This window comes from Coturnix japonica, chromosome 5, assembly GCF_001577835.2.
Source record: "Coturnix japonica isolate 7356 chromosome 5, Coturnix japonica 2.1, whole genome shotgun sequence".
In the NCBI taxonomy this organism is placed as follows: domain Eukaryota; kingdom Metazoa; phylum Chordata; class Aves; order Galliformes; family Phasianidae; genus Coturnix; species Coturnix japonica.
In genome coordinates, this window is record NC_029520.1 from 11,514,090 (window position 1) to 11,539,146 (window position 25,057).

The 25,057-nt window shown below is 40.4% G+C and overlaps 1 protein-coding gene and 1 long non-coding RNA gene across 4 annotated transcripts in view; one reads left to right on the top strand and one right to left on the bottom strand.

The window, feature by feature from the left end:
• The first annotated feature begins 3,388 nt into the window (after positions 1-3,388).
• SYT9 (synaptotagmin 9) overlaps positions 3,389-25,057 on the top strand; it is a 62,498-nt gene continuing 40,829 nt past the window's right edge. For all 3 annotated transcript variants that reach the window (XM_015863972.2, XM_015863973.2, XM_015863974.2), the window contains exon 1: positions 3,389-3,621. In XM_015863972.2, the coding sequence (XP_015719458.1) occupies positions 3,474-3,621 (148 nt within the window). In that variant the 5' untranslated portion in view covers positions 3,389-3,473. The remainder of the gene's footprint in view (positions 3,622-25,057) is intronic.
• On the bottom strand, positions 4,900-24,502 carry LOC107314590. Its single transcript, XR_004307407.1, has 2 exons — positions 24,397-24,502; positions 4,900-5,255 (listed from the first exon to the last, which is right to left on the bottom strand). It is a non-coding gene; the product is annotated as an uncharacterized LOC107314590 (long non-coding RNA).

Below are 25,057 nucleotides of genomic sequence, written 5' to 3' on the forward strand. Positions count from 1 at the left end.
CCAAGGCAACTCCACTGAGAAGGTGCAGTCACATCCAGGAGACTGTCACTTGGGAACGCCGAACTTGGTTGTGGCACTTAATGCTGTTGAAAGCCAGTTTTCACTTGGGGTGTCTGTGGTTTGCTTTGTCAGATTCTTACTTTTCTCTTGTGACTGGGGAGCAGTAAGCTTTCCTAGCAAAGTCAGGCTCAGCCTTCTCTGCCACCAATGTCCATGCCCCTGCCTGTTTTCCTCAGGAGAGGGAGCTGCTAATGCTTCTGCTGATGATCCCTCCTAGCATGAAGAGGTTTGTGTGGTGGGTGCACAGCATGCCCCATATAAAGATATGGGATGCTGAGTAAGAAAGCTATAAATACACTTAAAATAAGGGCAGTATCTCATTTCAAAAAGACACTGCAAACAACGACAACAAAATAATTTTATCCACTCAATCTGTCGTATTTCTTGCCTGCAGACCAGAGGTGTATGCAACTCTGACAAACATGATGAGTTCTGGTTACAGCATAGGTATAACAATGATTCTGATGCAAGTTGCCCACTTTCTTCCAGAAAGCCATTTGCTTCATCAGCACCTGTGCTTTGAAGGTTTTTTCATTGCCAGGCAACCCTTGCGTTAATGGTAGAACATTTGAGAAAAGCCTTATTTCAAGGTAAGAAAGAAGAATGCGACAATTGAGGATGATAGACTTGTTGCAGGTAGAACAGTTCAACATATTCTGCTTCCACATACAGCTTTGGGATTTTTTTTCTAATTTCCGAGTGCACTGTGTTGTGTGAGGACAGCTGCGTGCTCTATAGGAAAAAATATGTACTTACGGTCAGTAATTTCAAGCTCTAACATTCAACATATGGTTAAAAGGAGTGGCCCTCGGCTGCATGCAATGCCCTTCTAGGACAACAGTTAATTAGGGCAGCATTCACTGGTGATCTCCAGCATAACTCCTGCCACAAATGGGAAAAATCTGCAGCTGAGACAAGAGTAAACTCATCACAACTAGGGATGACTGCAAGTACAAAACCACATAACTGATGGCAACAAATGGCAGAGGTAAACCAATTTTCACTAATGTGCATGGGAAGGAGAGATTGCATCTGCTTTTAGACACAGCAAATTAAATTTACTGTGGTTATCTCCAGAAAAAGAAATGCATATTTTCTTGGACAGTGCACTCAATACATGCCCAGAGCTTTTGAGAATAGATGTCTTTGTTTACTATGAGTGACATCTAAGCAATTTCATGGTCTTTCCTCCACTAGGCTGTGAGAAATTTCCTGCCATCAACTGCATTACAAACATCTCAGCACCTTCAAATTGCTGTCATTTAAAAATGAAGCAAGATGCTTTAATTAGAGGAGAAAGAAAAAGAAGTCACCACTCCATCACCCAGCTGTCCTGAGTTTGCTCTGTGGTGAGCTAGAATTCCAGGTTAATTATGGGCTCGTGGTCCCACAGGATCAAAACCACACTTGAGTAAATACATTAAGATCCTTTTCAATTGATACATTCGACTACCCTGGATGCAGTACAAGCAATAGAACATCATAGCTGTCCAGCCTGATTGCTGGACTCCTTGGATTGTACTTGACAGATGTCTCCAACAGTGGTCTTTGACAGCTCCTCTGTCTTTCCTCCTCTTTATTACCTATCCCTGACATGGAGCGGTACTCAATTTGGTTTTAGAGATGAAAGAGTTGCTTCCCCACAGAGAGCTTACAGATGTGAATAATTCATTTAGCCTTCTGAAGTCAGTTTTCCCCCAAAGAGATGCTGGTACATCAGAGTTCTCCTATGTTTTGTAAATCTCAGCCCTTCTTCACTGCAGCACAAAGAGCAACAGTAGTATTCTTACTGCCTGGTCCTTGGTTTCCAAGAACACTGTGATTCACAGCAACTCTTCCAATCCCTCTTTTCTCTCCCTTCTTGGATCTTGGAGGAGCAAGTCAATCCCACTGCTATTCCCAGCACTAACATAAGTATCTGCACAGCATTTATTGAGGCCAGCAGGAAGTTTCCTTTTGCTTAGATGTGAAAATGCAATCTTATGATTATCTCTGGGCTTTAAAAATACGACTTCAGCAACAATAACATCTACAGACCATTTTATCATCATTTATTCATTCCTAAGAAAAACCAAAATGAAAGATTCCTGTTTGTTGTTGGAATTATACTTGGCATATACAATCATGTTTTAGAGATATCCTTTTCCTATTGAAAATGAGGGAAAAAGTCATGCCTCTGAGACAAAAACAATGCTGCCAAAGAACTAGAAATCATTACACTACGAAACAATTCCTGTTGTTAATATCTCCATTAACAGAATGCAATTTAACTTATCTCAGTTCTTCAGAAGAACTTCTACCAGGAGATGTTGCTGTACACCACTTTTGCCAGTCTTTAAACAGCAGACTGAACATTTGTGCCAGTTTGAACTTTTCTGGCTCATTCTGGCCTCTGAGATTTGCTCAAACCATCCCAATACAGAGACATAAACATCAGGCTAAATGTGGTAGCTACTTCTCAGTTTTGTGCTCACTTAGGCTCACCTTGCCTGCGAGTCCTAAAAGGGAAGCAGCACCTTACAGCTTATTTCTTATGATAACCATGTGTGATGGAAGAAGGCTGCTCAGCCCCACAGCTGCCTCCTCAGGAAGCAGGATGCTCTCACTCCTGCATCTGGTGCTATGCCTGCCTCTCAAGCTGCGTCCAGGTCTCAGGTGCCTGAGATTTGTCACCGGTGCTTTAACTGTTTTGAACCCACCACACAAAACAGCTGGAACGTGCCATTTGCTATAGGGCCATGACATTATAAAGGTTCTCCCCTCCTCTAGGCTTCCGAGAGTGAGGGCACACATTACGTATCGAAAAATAATTTCCAGACAATTTGTTGAGCGAATGTAATTCTTTCTGAATAAGGAGAAGGCAGCGGGGCACAAAACCTCACGGTATTTAAGCGTAAATGAAGACCAAACGGAGACTAGCAAAGAGGGGGCTGGGCCCTGGCAGGCGATGAAGAGGAGGAAGAAGACTTTCCCGAGGTTTGCCGCCTGTCGAGCCCCTCTCCGGTTTCCCGGCCCGGCCGCGCCGCCCCATCAGCAAGGCGCAGCCTACCGGGCAGAGGCGCCGGGACCCGCGAGCAGGGCAGCGGCCGGACGGGCGCTCCCCGCCGTGGTGGGCTGCCGCGGCTCTGCTGGGCGTGCGTCCTCCCTCCCCGCTCCCGCGTTCAACTGGTGGGACCCTCCTCCTCTCCATCATCCTCCTCCGCCCCCGAGGCGCGGCGCGGCCGGCGGGCAGCGGCGCCGGGCCGGCCCCCGGCGGCGGGGCTAGCAGCGGCGGCAGCGGCTGGCGGCCGGCGGCGCTGGCGGAGGATGCGGGCGGCGGCCCGGCGGCGCGGGGGGCTGCTGGCGGGCGGAGGGCAGCGGCGAGGCGCCTGACCGCACGGCTCCGCTCCGCGCCCGAGGATGCTTGGGGGGCGATGCCCGGCGACAGGGAGGACGAGATCTGCCAGAAAGCGCTGCAGCTGCTGGCCGAGCTGTGCTCCGTCGGGGCGGTGGAGAACGAGAATTGCCGTGATTTCATCTACTACCTGCGGGACAGAGCCCGGCCCCGCCTCACCGACTCAGGTACGGCCGGCGGCGCAGCTCGGCGGGCCCGGCGCGGCGGCCGGCGCCGTCCACGGCTGCGGGCGGAGGGCGAGTTCCTCGGGCGGAGGCCGGGAGCGGCGGAGCGAGGCCTGCCGGCCCCGCGGGGCTGCCGGCGGCGGGAGCCGGAGCGGGCGCTCCCCGTAGCCCCGGCCTCGGGAGCATCCCTGGCAGACGGGCGGAGCCCCCCCCGATCGCTGTCGACCTCGCTCGCCTCGCTCGCATACGCGGTGCAGCTCGGAGCCGGCTGCTTGCGAGCTGCGGGCAGGGTCGCGGGCAACTTTCCTGGCCAGCAGGAGGCGGCTGGCCCGTGGCCTCGGTGGCCGGCCCGGCCCGGAGCGACCTTGCCCGGCGCGGCCGGTGCCTCGCCGCCGTGCCGCAGGGTTACGGGGCTCCTGCTTTGCTCCCGTGGCCTTAATTGTAGGGACGTAGGGCTTGCGGAGCAGCGTACGTACGATACGATTTAAGCTAACTTTCCAGCTCTGCATTTTCACAAGGCGAACCGGCTGTTTCTCGCATGACTGTAGCAGGTGTGGGGGTTGTAGGTCTGACAAGATGCAAACTGAGTGTTTGTGTATGTGTGTTTCTGGATTATGGTTGCCTTTTCGTATCTTGGCAATAGCACCGATTTTAAAACTTTCACGTAAGGAAGCTTCTTAATGAGGAAGCTGAGCTCCAGCTGCTCAGAAATGATGAAAGATTAATGATGTTCTGTACGTCTCTGGTCATAAGGGAAAGGTAAAGGCAAAGTACGGTTTGAAGTAGGAGCCTATTATGTTTACATCATCAGTGGAGTTTGCTTAGTATGAGGGGGAGACATTTAAAGAGTTGGAAGCAGAGACGTTTGTAGCACTGAGAAGCCTTGGTGCTAGATCAGCTATAGTCACAGCCCAACATTATGAGCATACATTAGGTCATTTAGCACAGGGCAATCTACTTTCAGTACATTCTTAAACATTTTCTGTCATTTGCAAATTCTGAAGTAGGACTGAAAGTGCAGCTTACTGACAAATGCTTGGACGTGCCAGGAAGTCTGGAGGAAACCAGGAAAAATGCAAAAATATTCAGGGAAGGAGGAAGGGAAGCTCTTCTATCATGATAAATGAATAAGGAGATAGAAGCAAATAGTGGATACAGTACAAGCTTGCTTGCATCTAGCGTTATTTGCAGCCATTCTGTTTTCTCTCTTACAAAAAAATATTCAAATTAAAGTAATTCATGCAATCTTGGATAAGGAATATTTAAAATCAGACAAATCTGTCTTGTTCTTACAGTCCGATTTAATTTCTTTGTTCACACAAGCAGTAATTTTGGCGACAGACACCTGTGATTTTCTGTCATTTTCATTTACCAAGGGATCAATCACGTATTTGTATATCAGGTGATGATTCCTAAAATGACTACTTGAATCAGTGCTCACTCTGAATACTAAATTACTTGGAATGCATAGGAGGGCTTCAGGCTCATCTACCTTGAATAACAGCTTTCCAGATTTCTTCAAAGTACCTTGTTGTTTTTTTCTTTTTTTCCATCAGCCTTAGGCAAAGGGTACCTGGCATCATTCTGGGAGCGTTCTTCAAAACATGGCGCGCTCAGTAAAAATTCATCACCGCCACCTAAAGATAAAAACAAATAAATAAATAAATAGTATTTATTCCTATCTGCTTTTCTTCAAGCATTATTACACAACGGACTTGTGATACTGTTGCAAACCTGCTCAGTTACACAGAGCAGCGCTCCTTAACCTCCGCCAGCCGATGCGCAACAACAGTGAGCAATTATGCTGCAGGCAGCATCTTCCTATTGGCCTCAGTTTTAACATCTTTATTTTCTGCAGCTGCAGGCAGTCTCAGAGGGTCTAGCAGGGAACACATTACCCATGAGCCCTGTCTCAGAAACCACTTCTACAGAGTAGCAATATTATGTCAGGAATATACAAATTTACCCTACCTCACATTTCTTTGATTAAAATACATATGGTGTCCCACTAAACTGGCTGCCCATGAGATTTGTTTGGCTAGTCCTTGGATATCATGGCAAGAAGACAGTCTACTTGGCTTCCCAAAATAAATAATATGATTTGCAATCATAGGATAGTATATTGATGCACACTATGAATGTTGTCTACTTAGTAATAGTGGAAAAGCCCTGATAACAGATACAGCCACTCTCCAGCAACTGGGGACCTAAACTGGGTGAAGAAAGCCTGTGTTGAAGGAGAGTATCTTTGTAGCAGAATTTGGAAAAAGATGAAGCTGTAATTTTTATAACCTCTGTTTCTTAACTGTGCAAAGGTGATGTGCATTAGACAAATGTAGCAGTCTGCTGTTTGGCCAGAATCATAAAGGTTGGAAAAGACCTCTAAGATTCAACCCCAGTCCAGCCCCACCATGCCCACCCACTAAACCATGTCCGTCAGTGCCATGACTCCATGGCTCAGCACCTTCAGCGATGGCAACTCCATCACCTCCCTGGGCGGCCCATCCCAATGCCTCACCACTTTTTCTGAGAAGTTTTTCTTAATATCCATCCTGAACCTCCTCTGGCACATCCTGAGGCCATTATCTCTCATCAGTTCTCTCAGTTGAGAAAAGTGTAGCTGGAGAACATACCTAATTAGCTCTTGTGCAGATGTTAACGCATTCCCCCTTCCTTATGCATGTTTTTCTCTAATGAAGCAACTACTCACTTACCCCCAGCCCCATGAAGGATACAGCTAACATGCAGCACCACATTCGGTTTGAGCCATTAATGTAGTTGGCTGTACCATGTGTATGGCAGCTGCAGTAGCTACCACAAAGCCAAATTGAACTATGGGAATGCTGAGCCCAACATGAGGGTCTGTCAGCAAACTTGGTCTCACAGACCCTCCATCATAGTCCTCAGCAGCAAAGTCCCCAGAGAACCCCTCATTTCACACATGACACCTGTGCAGTTATGTCTCTGGCCTGCCACCATCCCAGTATTGTGTGTGGCTTGGAGTGGAGGCAGCAGAGTGGGGGCAGGTCGGAGACTGGGTGCTGGTAACAGACATCTTTATTTTTCACATAATTTGCTCTATTTTGGGAAGCACTGCACTGCTTAGAACATAAGTTTAAGGGCTAATGAGTTTTAGACATAATGCACTGGTCTCCTGGATTTGAAGGGTGACATGGGTGAGTCAGATTTTAAAGGTTTTCAGAAAAGTAGAAATGCAAATTAGGCATTTAGTAAAAAATCTTCAATTAGTTCAATAGGAGTTATATGTCAGAACACACTTGAAAATCCCAGTAGGCATCCATAAGCATTTGGATACCTTAATAAGCTGCATCTTTGTCTTTTTCATTCCTCCGTTCTATATTTGTAAAATGATAATGTTTCTATAGCACAGAGGTGTTTTATGAGGATAAATTGCTGCAAAAAGGCTAAGCATACCAAATATGCAATATAATCATAAAGAAAAATCATATGGAACTCATATAAAAATTCAAATGGAAACCTTGTTAGTCATATGGACATTTGAGAACAACCCCTCAAGATCACTTCAAGACACCAGGTAAAGCCAACAGCAGTTGTTGCAGATGAGGAATCATAGAATGCTTTGGGTTGGAAGGGACCTTTAAGATCACCTGCTATAGGCAGGGTCACCTCCCACTAGACCAGGTTGCTCAAAGAATGGAGCAACCATTGGAAGAAAAATTGCTTGACTGAAGGAATTATACCAATGTGTAACAAAAACAGGAAGGTGGGAAATCTGAATGGAGACACCAGGAATTACTAAAATAGAAGTTAAGACACCAAAGATTGCACCCCTTTATGGACTGTTTCTCTAATAGATTTACCTTGCAACTTCTTAACTGAAAAACATGGTGGTGAATGAATCAAAGTTGCCAAAAATGTCACATATGTCTTTGTCACATCTAGGCTCTTAAAAAGATGGATGCTTGGGAAAAAAAAAAAAAAAAAAAAAAAAGAAAAAAAAAAAAAAAGAAAAATCAAGAGGAAGAGATACATTGCTTCAATTTAGGATAGGATAATAGGATAGAGATGGCATAGAAGAAGCCCTTGGTCTACCAACATGAATTGGCTGCATGAGTATGAATTAGCATTCCATTCTCATTAATTTGCCTGTGTCAGTGCTGAAATCAACCTTAAAGCTTTGTTGTGGTTCTTCTCCCCTGTAGGAGAATTTTTTGTTGTGTGGTTTTTGCTTTTTAAGCAAGGACAACTTTGCAGAGCAATGGCAGTGGTAGGCTACCATTGTTCTGCACAGACCTAATGAATTTCTGCACTGCCTTTTGTTGTAGTATTTTGCCAACTTTGCAGTGATGTGCTGGCTGCATATCTTCTACTGACTGCTAGATGCAGCAACAAGGTGCTCAATACATAGATGCATGATGTTTGCTAGTACTTAATATCACTGAAGTTCAGTAAATAAAGGAACTGAAGTATAAAAGCTGCCTTGCACAGAAAGGTAGCACATTCTACAGACTGAATTTTTCTTCCACTAGTTAAGGAATAGAAAGATACAACCCTTAAAAACTTAAATAAAAGTTTGAAAAGGTCAGAGGAAGCTGTTATGAGCATAAGGATTGAGGGTAAAAGAAAAAGGCATTTATAAAGATAAGAAATACATTAAAAGTCTGGGCCATTAATCATAATGAATTTTCATTAATGCCATAGTGAGTGGAATAACAAATAGAAATAAGAAGTACATTTTCATATCTTAAAAGTCTTCCTATCTTTCCAACTTAAAAGTTGGCTAATAGATGCTGAAACAGAAAAGTGGTGAGTATTGTGAATGTAATCATGGCCATTAGGCATAATGCATGCTATAGGTACTAAGTAAGAAGTCAGTATTGTACCATGACAGAAAGTCAGAATTCACTATTTGACTTAAAGATAGTTCACAATCAAGAAACTAAAATGTGAGCATTGAAATGTGATGGATATTGAAGATACAACTTGTGAGGATGCAGTTGTGCTCTTGCAGTAGAATTTATGCTTCTACAAATAATGCAGTGATTAATACTTTCAACATCAGGAAAGATGAAAGTGCAAGGAAACAAAAGGGCCTAACAGAATGAACTGTGGCCTCCCAGCTTCCAGTGGAATGTGGGAAATGAAGTTTTTTTTGAGTGGAGACTCATTCGAGGGGATTGATTCCTCTATCGGAAGCTAATCCTTCGTGTATTTCTGCTCTTCAGAAGAGAATTCAAACATGATGTGTTTGAATCAAGCAAGATTCTTTATATGGAATTATATTTCAGGAACATAAGTTGCAGGGTTTCGTTGATATAATAAATACATCTAGATTTATGTAGACGAATGCAAAAAGCATTTACAGAGTTGTAATGAGTCAAACTTATGAGTAAAACTTTCAACATTTTTGATTTCATTAGTTGTGAGGCATCATTTTCCATGTTTTTCATCTTATTTTCATCCTGAAAAATGAATATAAAATTCTGCCATTCAAAATCGATCGTATTCTATATGATCTGTCAGTAGAGAGCTCTTGACAAGACAGAGGACAAGTACAAAACATCCACTGACAATGTCAAATGAACAGTGAAGTATGAGGTCCAAATTCTCTGACTTTCAAGAATCAAAATACAGTTTCAAGGTTTTTGAAAAAGTAATGCAGTGCGCTTAATGTACTTGAAACTGAAAACATGATTCCTTTTTCTTTTGTGAAAAGTCAAGAACAGGTTTGAAGAAGGTAAATATAACTCTTCCCTGTTCCTTATATTTAGAGGTTCTCTGCTAGTTTAAGTCCATGTAAAGAAATAAGCACTCAAGGATTTTCCTGTGCTACTGGAAAAGCTTCGTACCTGGAGCTCCTGGGGAATGGGAAATTTGTTTGAAACAGGTAGCTGTGAGACTTGAAATGTAGTGCAGAAAAAAGCAAATCTTATGTTGAGAGAAAAGGAACTGTGCTCTTACTAATGGCCTGATAGCTTTAATTGCTTCTTTGCAAATTAAAAAAGAAAGGATGGAGAACATGCATGAAAATGAAGAACAGGTAAACTACTGCATTTCAATATGAAGGTTTTACTTTAATACAGTTACTCAGAGAGAAAGAATTTTGTCATTTCCTCAGGTAGCCTGGAGATGTGTAGATATTTTACTTAAAACTTACACTCCAGAAACAGGAAAAGGAAGGCTACAAAGATCATTCACATTACAAAGTATGATCTTGAGTTTTGACGAGGTTGCAGCATGGTATACACTGTTCAAATATGAAAGATCCCTTCAGTAGCAAAGTCGTTTTACATTTTTTAGTCGTGCAAAACTACTTCAAACTGTCCCTTTCCTCATAACTTGAGGGTGGAAATGTGTTGAGGTGTTTTATAGTACTTTGACAAATATTTGATGCCATTACTACCTTGTGGCTGCCCTTGGGTTGCTTTGGGAAAAAGGAGAAAGGTGGCTTTCTAGCTTCTCTTGACCTCTGCATCTATATTCAAAATAGGTGTGGAAAGCAAAGGATTTCTAGGGCTTTGATTGCCATTATGTTTTTACTTCTCACTTACACAGGAATTGCATTTAACTTATTCTGTTTACAGTATGCACTTACACACCAAAACTATGGCATAAGCATTGTGTGACGCTTGTGTTAGACTAATGTCAACCATTCTCTTTTGTATACATTTTTAAAGTGTGTTTTCTTATATTCTAAATTCACTTTGTATGTATTTATATCAAGAGTATTTATTTGCTGAAGTCCTTGCAATCACATTTGTCAGGTCATCTTAAAAGTCAGAATAAAACATCAATTAACTCAGAAGCCAGTTATCTCTGCAGTCATCCCACATTTTAAGTCTCCTCCAAACGTGTGGTGAATAATAAAGAAAACCACTATTTTGAATGGCAACAAAAGTATATATAATTGAAAAGAGCTTAGAGAGTAATGACAAAAACAACAACCTTTTAAAAAGTAGGATGGTTAAATAGCTCACAGTCTGTCTTATACCTGAATTCTCCTCTTAAATGCCAGTTTTGTGATGAAAAACAGGAGGCTAAATTTAGCCCTTGCACATATGACTGTTCTCGCCACTAAAACTTTATTACTGCATTTGTCATAACTCTTATTTCAATAGGTTTTGTATGTTTCCCTTTGGCAGCAGGGGGGATGGGAAGAATTTGTTAATTGCAGTTTCCTAAGAAACATATGAAAGCTTAATTTTTGCAGGCAACAATTTCTGTTTGGAGACAAAGAACTCTGATCCTTTAAGGAGAGGTGTAACTGTAATGGATTTATGGGTCATTAATTCATCACAAACATGACCATGTGTTACAAGAATGGTGTTGTTCTGAACTGCTGGAGTTTTCTGTGTGATCCAAGTCCAAGTGCTCTGGACTTTTTACTCCTGCCCCAATAGCTTTTTGGAAATTTCCTTTCCAAACTAATTTGTGAGAGTTTAATCACATTGACAATTCAGAGACCTAGAAATGTAACTTCGAAGTGACTGATGTCATAACAAGCAGTTCTGGAAACAGCAGATCCAGTTAAATTGAGTCTTGAGGCTGTAGAGCAGCATAGCAGCTTTGGTCTGTAACATGTAGAAGATGAACTGCATTTTTACCTTTGGTTGGAGCTCTGCTTCCTTGAACTGATTGCATGACATAATCAAGACATAAACTTCTTGGAAACCGCTACCCATATCACAGATTTGACTTCTCATTAACAGATTCAGGAGTTACTTATACGATACACAAGACGATGTGTATTTTTGCCACTGAGTAGTACGTTTCCTTATATTATTCCCAATGGAATTCCGTTCCATGATTCCCCTGTGTCCCACTGGTCTGCTAGCACATCACATGTAGGCAGCTATGCTGGCAGCACAGACCTAGAAGACTGCTTGGGAATTAAACATTATTTTCTTAAATTGCTTCTGTGCTGGGAAAAAGGAACAGGAAATGTTTGCAGGTCTTGTTTTATCTTCTAGATGGCATAAAATCTTCCTTTGGGAAGACCATCTGTTTCCCAGTTGATTAGAACCATTCAGGGCACAGATCTAGATGGTGTTTAGAGCTGGGTGAGTATAGATCTGGCATTTATTATTCAGTGATCGATTGCCTTAGGAGGTTCATAGTGATTCTGTTCAGTGACAGTTCAAGTCCTGTTTTAAGGAAGAAATAAGATAGAGCAGTCTGCAGCACTTAGAGGTCAGCTTAGCAAAGAGGCTTGGAGCCAAAGCACTCCCTGTTACACCTTCACCTACAAGAGGAAGGGGCAGGAAGAAGCTGCTACTGTTCTTCGCTTGTCTTTGATCCCTCTCTCTACCATGGCCTGGGAGGAGGAGTTCCCCAGGCAGGTGAATGATGCAGATATCAAGCAATATGGTCACAACAGTATATTTAATGAGAAGCAAAAACAGGCTTGTAACTGAAAGCTGTAATTCCTGGCTTTTCCCTTATTTAGTATTGGCCCGTCATATTTTTGCAATTCATTTTTCCGCTTATGTTAATAAACACATTCCTAGGGTTTAGTACTTCCCCCATTGAAAATACAGATCCTTGGTGGCTTAGAGCAAAGCTGTACTTAAGAACATGTATTGTGCATTTTTTTCCTATATTTTGTCATTAACGTAAGAGCTCTTTTGTGGCTCTGTTTAGACTAGAGATATATGGAGCGATTATTTTGGTCTCAAGCTTTATGTCCCTCTTACACCGTTAACAAAATTTTAGATCAGGCGATAAGAAATAATTAATTACAGATGAAAGGATGTCTTGGATGAAAAATGAAAGCTGTTAGTGGCAACTTTTACAATTATCAATTCTCAAAGATCATTGTCTCACAAGAGAAAGCTTTTTTGTATATTCTGTAGTACCATTAAGTAGCGAGCAGTTGATCCCTTGATCTGGAAAGTACAAAAAATCCTGTGACACAAAGAAAATGTTATACACAACAGCTGGTGGCTTGCACATTTGGTGCACTACCGTAATCACACTGATTCTTGTGTATTTTATGTTGCTCAATATGTTTAGCTGCTTTTTTGGACTTTCAACATTCGTTAGCCAAGTCAAGTCAGTTTGGCTTCCTTTGGCAGACACGCTACAGGATTTTCTCTTTTATACTTCCTGTGGTTATTTGGTATTTAAAAATACATTGTTATCAGTTGAAACTGGCATACATATGGAGATGTCTTAAGCTAATACGCGGCTCATGTGTGTCTATTAAGAAGAACAATGGAAGAGTCCAGGAGAGTGTAATCTTTCAGGAAAATCTAAGCTTAATTCATCTGTGTTTTAATTCCTTGGCTTCATAAGTATCTTGTTCTCTCCCCAGATTTAGCATGATTTAAGGATGCGATTGTATTGCTATTTAATAAAAAAAACATATAGTATTTGGCCCACCTCACACATAAATAATCTCACAAGCCATCTAGCCAAAGCTATATAAAGTACTTGTTGGAGTTCTCTTTTAAAACTTTCTACCTACTTTGTAATTTACAGTTAATGATTTTATTAACACAGACTGAGATAGGAGCTATTTCTGACACCTATCAAATTTTGTAACCAATTACAAACTGTAATTATAATATAATATACACAAAATAATGTGCAATACTAATTAGAAAATTAGCAATGAGGCCAAGTTTCATAATCTTCTGTTTCCATTTACAGTATATGTTTTATCCATTCAAAACAGAAGTTTCCTTATTTATTTTTTTTTCCCTAGAGAAGCTTTATGGATAAAATTAATGACCAGTCACTGTACCTTTTGTGGGAAGCTTACCATAAATAGGCTGATCTCAAGTATTTATTATGTTAAGGCCTCTCTGCACAGCGTAAGGGAGCAGAATGTTTCATGAGGCTGGCTACAGGGAAATAAAACAGGTACTAAGCTGGTTCTTGCTGAGTGCTTCTCTATTCCCTGACATAGAGCGGATGTAGGATATGCAGCAATGGCATTATGACAATTCTTACTTGCCTGAAAAGTGCTTTTAGTTTGATGAGCAACCAAACACAACAGAAAAGAGATCTGATATTGCTTTCAAAAAGGCAAGCTTTGAATAGAAGATTCTCTTCTTAATGGTATTATTTTTTTTTCACATTTTACCAATTTGCTCGGGATTATATAAAAAACAAATCTAAACTAATCACTCCACATTTGTTTAATTCAGTGATGATCTGTGATTCTGGGGCAAATTGTGCTGCCAGGAATGACTCCTCTTTCTGCATGTGCCCCTAAGGCATCCATGGTGGTGAAAGTCCAACTTACTTAATCTAACTTTGTTGTTGCTGTTGTTTAAGTGATAAACAATAGTGATGGGTTGATTCACTCAAACTAAACATTATTCCAGTCTAAGGTAAGGACAGAGAGAGAGATGATCAGGCTTAATGAAGAAACGTATGGGGCTGGAACAGGGGAGAAAAGAGATGTTGTTTAGCTGGTAAACCTAAAGGTGCAGTGTTGAACTTTATTTTCCTTTGATTTGCTTGTTCCAAGTTTCTAGCTGTCCCACAAACTAGAAGAGGTAAAAGGGACCCCTTGCTGGGAAGAAGTTCTGTTCCTTACACAGCCACCAAGTCCATGTGCTAGAAACCCCACAGTGCAACAAACCTGAGCAGGAAGATTGTCTCTTGTTCAGCTCCAGGGATGGATGCAAGGACCAGAGGTGGCCACCAAGTTTCAGAAAAAATGGGCATCACTAATGTTCCTAAGGGGCCAAAGAGATTTGAGCAAACTTGCTGTCACTTGGCAATAGAGTTAATTGAACTGAAGCCTGGGACTTTGAAGTGCAGCCTACAGAGTCATAGTAGACAGGAAAAGTTGTGGATATACTTCATTATTCCTTTGTTGTAAGATATTTCTATTTTTTTATTAGAGTAAAAATTGCCATTTCAAAAGAGTTCATAGGTTGGCAAGCAAGCCCGAGAAAGCATTATTTGACCCGGATACTAGGGATGTGGTTCATCAAGAAATAGAAAACATCACCAGCATGACTTTGCCTACTAAGGAAAAGCTGTCACTTCAACTCCTTCCTGTACAGCACCATCATTGTTCCTGCCAGATTCTGCTAGATACAGAAGGTGTAACATTTTTATCTATGCTCTCATTCTCAAGTTAATGTCTTGTTCGTGCCTACCTTACTCATCCTCTACCTGTCTCTTGTTCTGTTGTTGTTATAATGAGTGGTTTGAGTAGTTAGGCTGATTTCTTTCCTACTGCTCCGATGAGCTGGTGATGAAAAAATAGTTAAAGCAGTGCCCAGAATAGCAGTGCAAAGGCATAGGATTTCCAGAGCGACTTGACAGTAATTACTGTATCTGTCCTGTGGTTCAGTGTTACGTGTGAGACTCAGCACTGTGAACAAAAACCGCGCTTTCTTCTTTTGATGCATTTTTTCTTTCTTTCCTAATTTTCTTGGGTGCTAGAAACCAGTACAGACCTTAAAAGCAACAAAACTAGAAACAGCTTTGGCCTCCTCAACTTTTTTTTTTTTTTCCCTCCTTCCCAAACAGGGGAGAAAAGTAACTTATTACCTTCAGCAACATCTAAAATACAATCTCAGGATTTACTTCTTGTTCTGAAAGCTCTGTACACTGCAAGAAGGAACAGAAATATTGTTAAAACAGAAGGCTGGGGATTTAACGTTTGGCTGCTATACCTCCCTTTTCTGTGCCCCTCTTAAAAGGAAGATTTCCAGTGGCAGTTGTTGCCATGGTACTAAGCAGGACGAGGTGTCTACTCCAATCTCAAAACTATCTTTGTGGTTGTACAGTGAATAATTATCTCTTCTGACAAGTCAGGCTTGTTTACTCAGAGTTAATACAGTACCACTTCTCTTATTCCAAAGTGGGGAGAGGCTCTTCAGGTCACTCCCCACGCGTCAAGGCAAATGCAAGATTCAGCAGAGCTGGAAAAGCCTGAGAATTAGCTCTGTCCTTCCACTTCTTCGTTAGCTGCTCAGATGAACAACCGCTTCACGCCCTGCCGAGCAGCTGATTGGCCTTGGAGGGAAGAAGTATCTGAAGCAGTATTAATGTTTCATTCAAAATCATGAGAGTCAGGGAGGAGTGGAGTTGGGGAATTCAAATGCACAAATCGTACTGCGTTTTATTTCACCAGGCCCTTTTGTTTTAAGCAGCATCCCTAACCATCTCTCAGGCTGGATTTACTTTCAGGATGGTCTTGCTGACTTCATGAGGTATTTTTGCAAAGGTTAAAATTATCAGTGTACAGAAAGGATTTTAGCCCTCTCTCTTCCCTTTGCTTTTTCCTCTTCACTCTCCTTACTCTTTCCCCAACCCTGTGAATGGCATGATGTATACTGTACAGGAGACAGAGCTAAAAGAAGCTGTGCAGTCCCTCTAGCCTCTGCTATTTTCTTTTCTCCTTTTATCAGTGCTGCATCCAGGCCTTGTATGTTCAGTGTTCCCTTTTTGTTTTCTCCATAAGCAGAACTGTGCAGAAAGCTGTAAAATTAGTGCCTTAAAATGCTATCTCAAGGATGTATGACCAAATTAGATGTGATAAACCAATCAGCAGAGGGGTGCAGTGAAACACATAGCAGTGAGAACAGTCAGCTGCATCCACAAAACACACAAGTCCAAGACTCCAACAGTATAAAGCATCCAAAGCTGTAAAAGGGGAGCAATTTTTACTTTTCTATTGCAGCCCCAGCATTCTGAAATGTGGTTGCATAAAGTGCATTGAAAGACCTGCCAAAAAAGAAACATCACCTTGGTGCCTGCATCTGAAGAAGATCTTGGATTCGTTGTGAGTAATATGGCACGTGCCAGGGTTGTTAATGTGGAAATGCTGACACTAAATAAAGATTTATTTGCTCAAGATGGGAATAGAAAAGATGTTAGGTACAGAGCTGGAGTTAGCTTTCAGATCACAAGGAGAGCCCCTGTTTTGGAATGGTTCAAGCAGACATATTCCCATAAGTTACAGTAAATACATGCCAGGCCTTTAAGTGTTTTTCAGTGTATTAATAATAATTAATTGAATAAGCCAAATGTTGCTTATCATTTTATCTATTAGTTAATCTTAGGAGGGGTGGGGAAAGCCTTTGGTTTTTTGGCAGATTCATTACAGGAATTAATTATACTGATGTGGTCAGTTCAAAGTAATGGAAAGACAGCCACAGTAATGAGGACTACAAGCATACGAAAGGGTATAGGACATGTCGGCATGTAAATCTGCATTAATCAAATATTATTCCACTTCACATTAATACAAACTATATTGAACCAGTGTAGTTGTTAGAGACACAGTTCAGCTGGCTGGACAGATTGCTACTTGGGAACTGAAGACTAAGGCTCTTTGCTGAACTGTGCCAGTCACGTGGTGTTTCATTTGGAGACATCCCTCAGTGCTGCTTTTTCTCCTTTTCAGTACAGATATGCAGCTAAAACTCCAGCTAATCCTCTGCTTGTAATCAGTGGAGAGAGAGCAGGGCATGTCTCAAATGTGATTTCACTAAAGTGCCAGGCAAAAAACTGCCTAAAAAGCAGCCAGGAGAAAACGTTAGGCCCTATGACTTAGGTGAAAGTGCTTGAATGCATCTCTGTGTATTTTCAGTGAACAGAGAAGAGCCTGTGCTTTGATGAGGCCTCTCAGCACTTTACTCTTATAAATAATAAACAGAATATATTTTCCTCCTGTGTAGGTTAGCAAATAGAAATGTGCCTCTCTTATCAGCAAGGAAGCAGTAATTGAGTTGTGGAGATTTGATGGAACAGACATTCAGATGGGAATAAATAAAAGCGTAAACAGGATTTCAAAACCTCTGCTTCTGTGCCAAGCTTAATCTGAATGTTTAGATATGGAATTTATTCACGATAACTGTTTGCAAGCTTGATTTTCTGTTTTCAGATCTAAGTCCCACCCCAGACTCTAGCCTGTATCTCATTGTGCAACTGACAGGGGAACTTGTAGTTATCTTTTGCATATCCCAGCATTTTCTATTTTTCTGCCTCTCAGCAGTACATTTTCAAACATGTACTTTCCTGGCCTGGTTAGGTTTGCAAATGCACATCTCGGCATGATACCATTTGAAAAGAAAACTGAAAGGATTAGTATAATAGTAATCCTTTTCACATTTTGATAGCAGAAATACAAGATACAAAGCATGTTTCCTGGAGGGAGGGGCATTTTTTACTCGGCCCCGTTCTCCAGTTCACCACCCACCATGCGCATGTTGGGTATTAAACAGTGCATTTTTCACTGTCTCTAGTTACTTGTTATCAAAGATATACATTTGTTTATCAATGTCTGCAGTGTACCTGCCGTTTAAGTATTTCATAAAATGAAACATCCATTTCCATATGTGCAAGTTCTCTAAAGAAACTGTCTTAACAGTTCTGTAACTCTGTTGAGCAACCTGCTGACAGCCAGATCTCCGCCAGTCTGGAAATCTGGAACAGACAGCTCTTTGAAGTGTATGGTTCTTTTCTGCTTCCTTTTCCTTTTCCCTTCTTTTCTGTCGAGTTTTTATTTAAGTGAAAATAATCTTACTCTTACAAGTGATTTTTTATTATTATTTTTTAAATTTTCATATTTTGGTCATTCAGAAACGATTCCCTTTCCCCACATTCATCTGACTTTTATGCATTTTAAGGTACAACTTAATTCTACTTAAATGCTCTCAAGACAGGCACTAAATTTGACCTCATGACTTTCAGACTCCTTTAACTCAAAATAATCTTTGAGAACAACATTTTCAAATAAATGCATGTAAATAGAAGTGACACGTAGTGAGAATTTGTGCATCCTTCACATGCTTTTGAAAATCTAAGCCTTATGGTGTGTGTTTCCATAGAAGAAAAAATGACCGCTTCTATCCAAATTGCTTTGCTGGGGTTGGAACTGGATGATCTTGAAGGTTGCTTCCAACCCAAATCATTCTGTGACTCTTGGTGTTATAATGATCTATTATGAGTCATCTGATCTTCTTTATTTCATTTATTCCCTTTCGTTTTACTCGGATAAAAGAAGCATGCTACAACAAGAAATTCATAAATTCTTCCTATAAAATACAAGAATGCGATCAGCTTTTCTCTTCAATGCAATGCAGTGCTAGCAGAAATTAGAAATTTACAGTGTGAAGGGTAATCACTGTGAATGCAGTGAGTCAAAAATGGGTTGCTAAATGTCTGCCTGAGGGTGAGGATACTGTTAATTTAAAGGAAATAGGATCACAGATACTTCCAGGGAGAAGGATACATACAAAAACCTGATTCTAAATAAACTTAATGTTAATATAGCACAGGTTTATGTACATTTTTTTTTTTTTCATGATATAATTAAGGCACAGGAAGTGTGATGTTCGTTACATTTTGATTTTGTTATTTTTTTGGCTGTATGGGACCAGAATAAGTATTTGAAATTGGTGGATACCCGATCTACTTAGGAATGTTGAATGATAAATAAGGACCAAGTGTTCATGTAACTTATCCTATTGTCATTCAGCTGAAGTAGTGAAAAATTAGCAAATCCTATCATTAGCATTGCAGATAGCAAGGAAAGTGGGCTGTCTCTGGGGAGCTGGGAAGAAACTCTTATTGCTATTTGCTAGTTGTGTTGTTGGGTGTTTTTTTTTTTTTTTTTGGTTTGTTTTTTCTTGGGCAAGGATAATAAATGTAGAGATCAGAAGATGAAAAAAAACAGTGCCTAGAAATTAATCATCAGTTTCCTCTGTTATATCCATTTGATTTCCCCATTTAGGAGAAACAGAATTCTTGGAGTTCTTCAAAAACCTAGGAAACCCCCAGATCTAAGAGCAATCCAGCAGATCAGTGCTTGAGGGAAGAAAGAAAACATGGAAACAGCAGCTTAGTGTTTCCACACTGTTTTCTTAAGTTTCCCACTGCTATGGATTGTGATTCTGGGGTATGTTGGGCTGCTAACAGCATCTTCTTCTCTACACTGTGTTTTTCTGAGAGTGCAGAGAGAAGCCATTCTGCCGCATGTACAGATTCCCCTTGGCCTTGGTTTTGAGATGACAGTGTTGCAAAACTGATGGTTCCTTCTCTACACCCCATTTCTTTCTGTACGCCCACCTAGAGATACTGGCAGATAACACAGTAGGTATATTATATACTGGAGATAGACAGTAATTGAACTGGTCTTTGAGAAAGCTATTCTGTATACCATGATTATTATTGCTCTCTGTGGTTAGGTTATTTATATGCTTTTTCTTATTTATTGCTCGAATGAACCTAGTACATTGGAAATTAGGTTTCAGAAGAAAGATGCTGTGCAACTGGTGGTATTCCACTGCAGAGTAACCCCTGAAGGGATTTGTAATCCCCTGCCACTAACATCATGTAATAGTGAGCCAAAATGAATAATAATCTCAGTGCTATGAACACTGCTTCACATTCAGCCTCATTTGGTTTTGGTTTGCATTGCCTAGTAATTAATTATTATTAAGTATTTATGCTGTCGATGACATGCAGAGGCTGGCCTAAATAGTCTTGAGCCCCTGGCAGCAGCAGCAGCATATATACATACAGATATTTTGTTACCTCTCCTCAAACACATGCTATACAGCCTTTGTAAAATACTTGCTAGTAAGTATTCACTGTAGCTAAACACAAGGCAGTACATGCTGGACATCAGTCAAACGCATACAATAGCAAGCAGCTTACTAATTACTATTAATGTTTACAGGATTTGGAATGTCTTAATTGATTTTGGCACTGAAAGTACAGTCTGCTAAATTGCTTGTCACCTCTGTTTTATCCTAGGCCTCACTGAGAAATTCATGCAATTAACTGTAATTGCTGCAGAGTATTTATTCTAAATTGTACAATACATTATTATTTTGTTATTTGGATCTCAAAAGTGGGGAGTTAATTGCTTAGAAAAATACAATTCAAAATAAGGCAATCTTTTGGTGAGGTGATTTGGTTCTTTTCAGAGCAAAAACATAGGAGGATTTTAACATAACTCATGTTCAAACTTATAGTCATCCTGCATGGAAAACATCACTGACTTCAGGGAGAGTAACTTAAAAGATACTACAGATAAATCTACATTACCAGCTTGCGTAGCCCCAAATGAGGAGTTTGACATGCTGTGCACCACTGTGGTTATAGGACTGAGTGTCCCCACAGTGCCATTACTAGCTGTAAAGTTTGGGCTGGCTGCCAGACCATGGCATGCGTCAGTGTGGGCTTCAGCAGGAACCTGCACCCCCAGGGCTGTAGCAGGAGCCTGGCTGCAGCCTTGGCCCCACCAGGAGGTCCAGCTACTTCAAAGACGCCCCTAAGCACTGTGTCTCATTCAAGTGAGTGCTTCCAGACTTGAGGTATAGACACAAGGTAGATTTGCACCAAAAAGAATCCTTTTCCCTCTTCACTTGAATACTAAATTGCTTATGTGGGCGATCCTATATTATTTAGGAAGACTAGAGCTAAGGATGCAGAAACAAGTTATTCATTCTATCTGTATGATGGGGCAATTGTTCTCTGCATATGGAACTGTATAGCAGTCCTTGAAAGGAATGTATTACCTCCGCGCATTCAAGGTCAAAAGATGGAATTCCATGTTGTGTACTGAATTGCACACATGAATTCATCTACCAGCTTAGCCTGGCAATATTTTCTATTTCAATAGCCAAAGCTCCAGAATTAACACGCTCTGTCTAGAAACCTCAATGAAAGGAAGACTTTTGCCAAGAAGCAATTGAGGACAACAAAAGGGAAGCCCTTCTTATAGACAAAAGAAGACAGGAGCATGCAAAAATTGCCAGTAGAGGTACATAGAGTAATAGACATACCTTCTATCATAGTGCAGAAACTAATTTATTTGTATGACTTTCACTTGCTGCAAGTGAAAAGACAAGCCTAAATACCATGAGTAGATTTCTGGCTTATCTTGGAGCTTGCATTTATTTCAGTTAATTATTTTGATATTTTCAATTCAATTATCAGATTAAAGTTCTTGCGTGAAATGGACTTTTGATAAGAAAGGACTTTTGATTACGTCAGATTTTCCTTTAGAAGAAAGCATAGCAACATTGAAATCCACAAAATTCTAAGTTAAAAGAGGCAGTTAATTTCAATAGCAGTTCCACCTACATATATGTGCCCTGAGAAGGTGGGGATTATTACACAGTATGAATCCACTGTAAATCTTTACTACCAGAATAATACAAGCATGAAGATGAATAGTGTTTAGGTTTTCTGCTTGGATCTTCTAACATTGCTACGTTTATCAAAACCTCTGATTTTTTTGGTTGTTTTGTTGTTGTTTTGTCTGTTTGTTTTAACATCATTATAGGGGTTGATACTAATTGCTTTGTGCTGTATTTCAGGATTCCTGGGATCTACCAGGTATCTTTTGGTTTTCAGCTTAAGAATTTACATTGAGCAATCCTCCAGTCTACAGAGTTCCAGAGTATCATGGCACAACTTCTCAGCTGTTGGTACCACTTCTGTTCTTCAGAACCTGCTCATTTTGTCAGTCGCGCTCTACATGCAGTGGCAATACGCCCACTGTCTCACAGAAGGCAGGTGCATTTGTAGAGATAACAGCTTCCTCAGAGCTCAGTTATTTAACTAACTTATAACTAGATCATTTGGAGAAGCCATATCACCTGCTTGCTGGTCAAAATCCCTCTTTTGCACTATTCAGTGTTCACTAAACTGTGCACCTCTTTCCACCCAGCTTTGGGATGTTTTACTAGAAGCAGCTGGAAAGTCAATAAGGCTAAAAAGGAGGATCCCAATTCCATCTTTAACTTTTTAACTGATTCACCCAACTTTGCCTTGAATGACTGTGCTGCATATTGGTTTCTGTTGTCCAGTTGTAAAAAGACATTTCAATAACGCTGATATTTATAGAAGGATGCAAAAAGCTGCTTAGTGATAAACAGTTAAACCACCGTGATAATTTAACAGCTTGGTGCTACCAGCTACCTGGTAATGTGGACAGAAAAACATTACTAGCAGTTCTTCAAAGAACCATTAGGGTTTTCAAATACATTTTTTGGTCTGTTTACATTCCATTAACATTTGCCAGATTCAGATTTACTCCCAATGGCTTTAACTGTGTATGTTTGGATGCTTGTAGAGATCCTGTGCAAAAATTGAATGTTTTCTAGCAAATTTCAAGAGCATTCCTTGATTTTCTTAAGCAAACAGTGGCAACTCTCTTTGAAGGCAGAAAGCTGACATTTTCTAGTTCAGCTAAGGTAATCTAAGGTCTGAAGAAATGTTCCATAAAACCTGCCAACTTAATATTTTTAATTCACAAGGACATTTAATACAATGACGTGTATTCCACAAGCAGAAAGAAATTCAATTACTTATTTCAATTTATTCTGTCTTTTCTAATAAGGGACTTTTCATAAAATGTACACATATGACTTTAGGGGAGCATTCAGAGTACATTCAGAGGACAGCAAGTAAGTTAATAAACTATAAACTTAATCCAGTTTTTAGCCTCATTCATATTATTTCCCAGGGTTTTTATTTTATTTTATTTTATTAGGAAACTAGAATATAGAACTTAATTCTTGAGTCAATGACATACATCATTCCCCATTCTCTACTTAATATCAAAATCTCTTTTTTTTCTTGCCTATTTTTGTTCCCAGGAGGATTAAAGGTTTCTTTTTGGAGTGGAAGTAAATGATTTTTAGGGTATAGTTTCTCTTTGACTGAGATGACTATCAAATCCATTTTAGCTTTTCCTGGCATTTGCATTTCTTGAGCTCCTAGTATTACCTCATAGAGAAGCTTAAGACTATTGCATAGTTGTAGATTTTTCTTAAAAGAAGGGTGCCTAAATAATGTCTTAATATTATTTGTTAAAACAGGTGTATGAGAAGATAACCTCAGTGTTTAATGAGTGAATTGTTTTCTTTTTTACGCTAAGAATCCATTGTCGAAAAGAAGAATTAGCCTAAAAAAAATCAAGAACTCTTTTCCTGGCAGGCTGGTCACTAAAGTTTATATCCAGTATATTTGGTGCTGAGTGCCAAAAATAAAGGTAGTTATAATTGTCTTCCAGAAAGCTTACTATGGCAAAGCTCTGAAGTGTTCAAGAATCCAGGACAAAGATCTGGAGCAGGGGCATTTCAGTGAGATTTTTCTCACTCTCTGCACTCATTGCTTTCAAAGAGCAGCGTGTTCTGTTCTTAAAGAGTTTAATCAAGCTTCAGGAATCTATGAGAACCAAAGTAACCAAAACTGTGGGGCCAGTGGTGCCTTCAGAAGGATCAAACTAACAAAGCAAAAAGCAAAACATCATCTCTTTTTCAATTCATGCTTACTACAAATTAACTAGTAATTGTAGTATCTGCGAACAGTTTTTTCAGGTGGAGAAGATGCTGAGTTCATGAGTGAACATGCATGCTCATGGAACAGAAGTCAGCTTAGACACATCTGAGCTCTTTCCCACAGGTAGTGTGGAAAGAACAATGGGACACTGTAATAGGAAGCTAAAGGATAACAGTTAAGAAGTAGGGACAGTAAAAAAAAATAAAGATCTTAAAATGCATCTCATCTTGGACTGACAGCATTAGAGCTCTTGTTCCTGATCATTGTGGAGTCAGATTGGTGGCTAACATTTATGCAGTCTTGATTCATTTACATATGGAAATGAGAAGGAGCAGTAGGAATGAAACACAGGTTGCATCTGGGAAATAACCACTACCCTGAAGTGGTATTCCTCTTTTCATCTGATCTGTTAATAAGTCACCTTAAAGCAGCATTCTGTGCTAAATGCTACTGGTCTCCCCATCTTCCATACAACTGAACCTTAATTTGAGTCAGACAGTAACAATCCAAGAAGCAGTTCCTTACTGTATCTCAGCAGCTGGTCCACATCTCACAGCTAAGGCATGTCCCATGCAGACTAACAGACTAATCCATGCACAATAGTGGTGAGTCAGGAGGTTCCTTAAGCTGAGACCTGGAGCAAATACAGAATGCAAGTATAATCACAGTATAATCACTGCACTTTATTTTTTATATTATCAGTAAAATGTCTGAAGTGGTCATTGTCAATGAAATCCCTACAGGATTTATACTGTTTAAGGAGTCAGAAAACAGTCAGTTGAAGCAACAGGTTTTTCTTGAAGAAAGCTGGATGAGCTGAACTAGTTTCAGGGAGAGGTGTTTTTCCCATTCAGGTGTGGAAAGAAGGAAGAACACAGCTTCAGCTGCTACCCAGAATGGAATTTAACCTGTTTCCATTTTATTTTGCATCTGTCTATTAGAAAGAGTTTATCCTGGTTGTGTACGATAAACTACCAGGAAGATGTCTGTACACATAAAAAAAATTACTTTTCCTTTACTAAAAACAAAAGGGTCTTGGTGTTATCCAAGTGTTGGCTTTCAAAATGTCTCAAATGTCTCAATGGGGAGGGGGAGGGGGGGGGGGGGGGGAAGCACGCTAGAACATTATCATCAATAAAAACATCTGCACTGTTGCATATCGTGGGCCAAAAACTCTTGTGTGTGT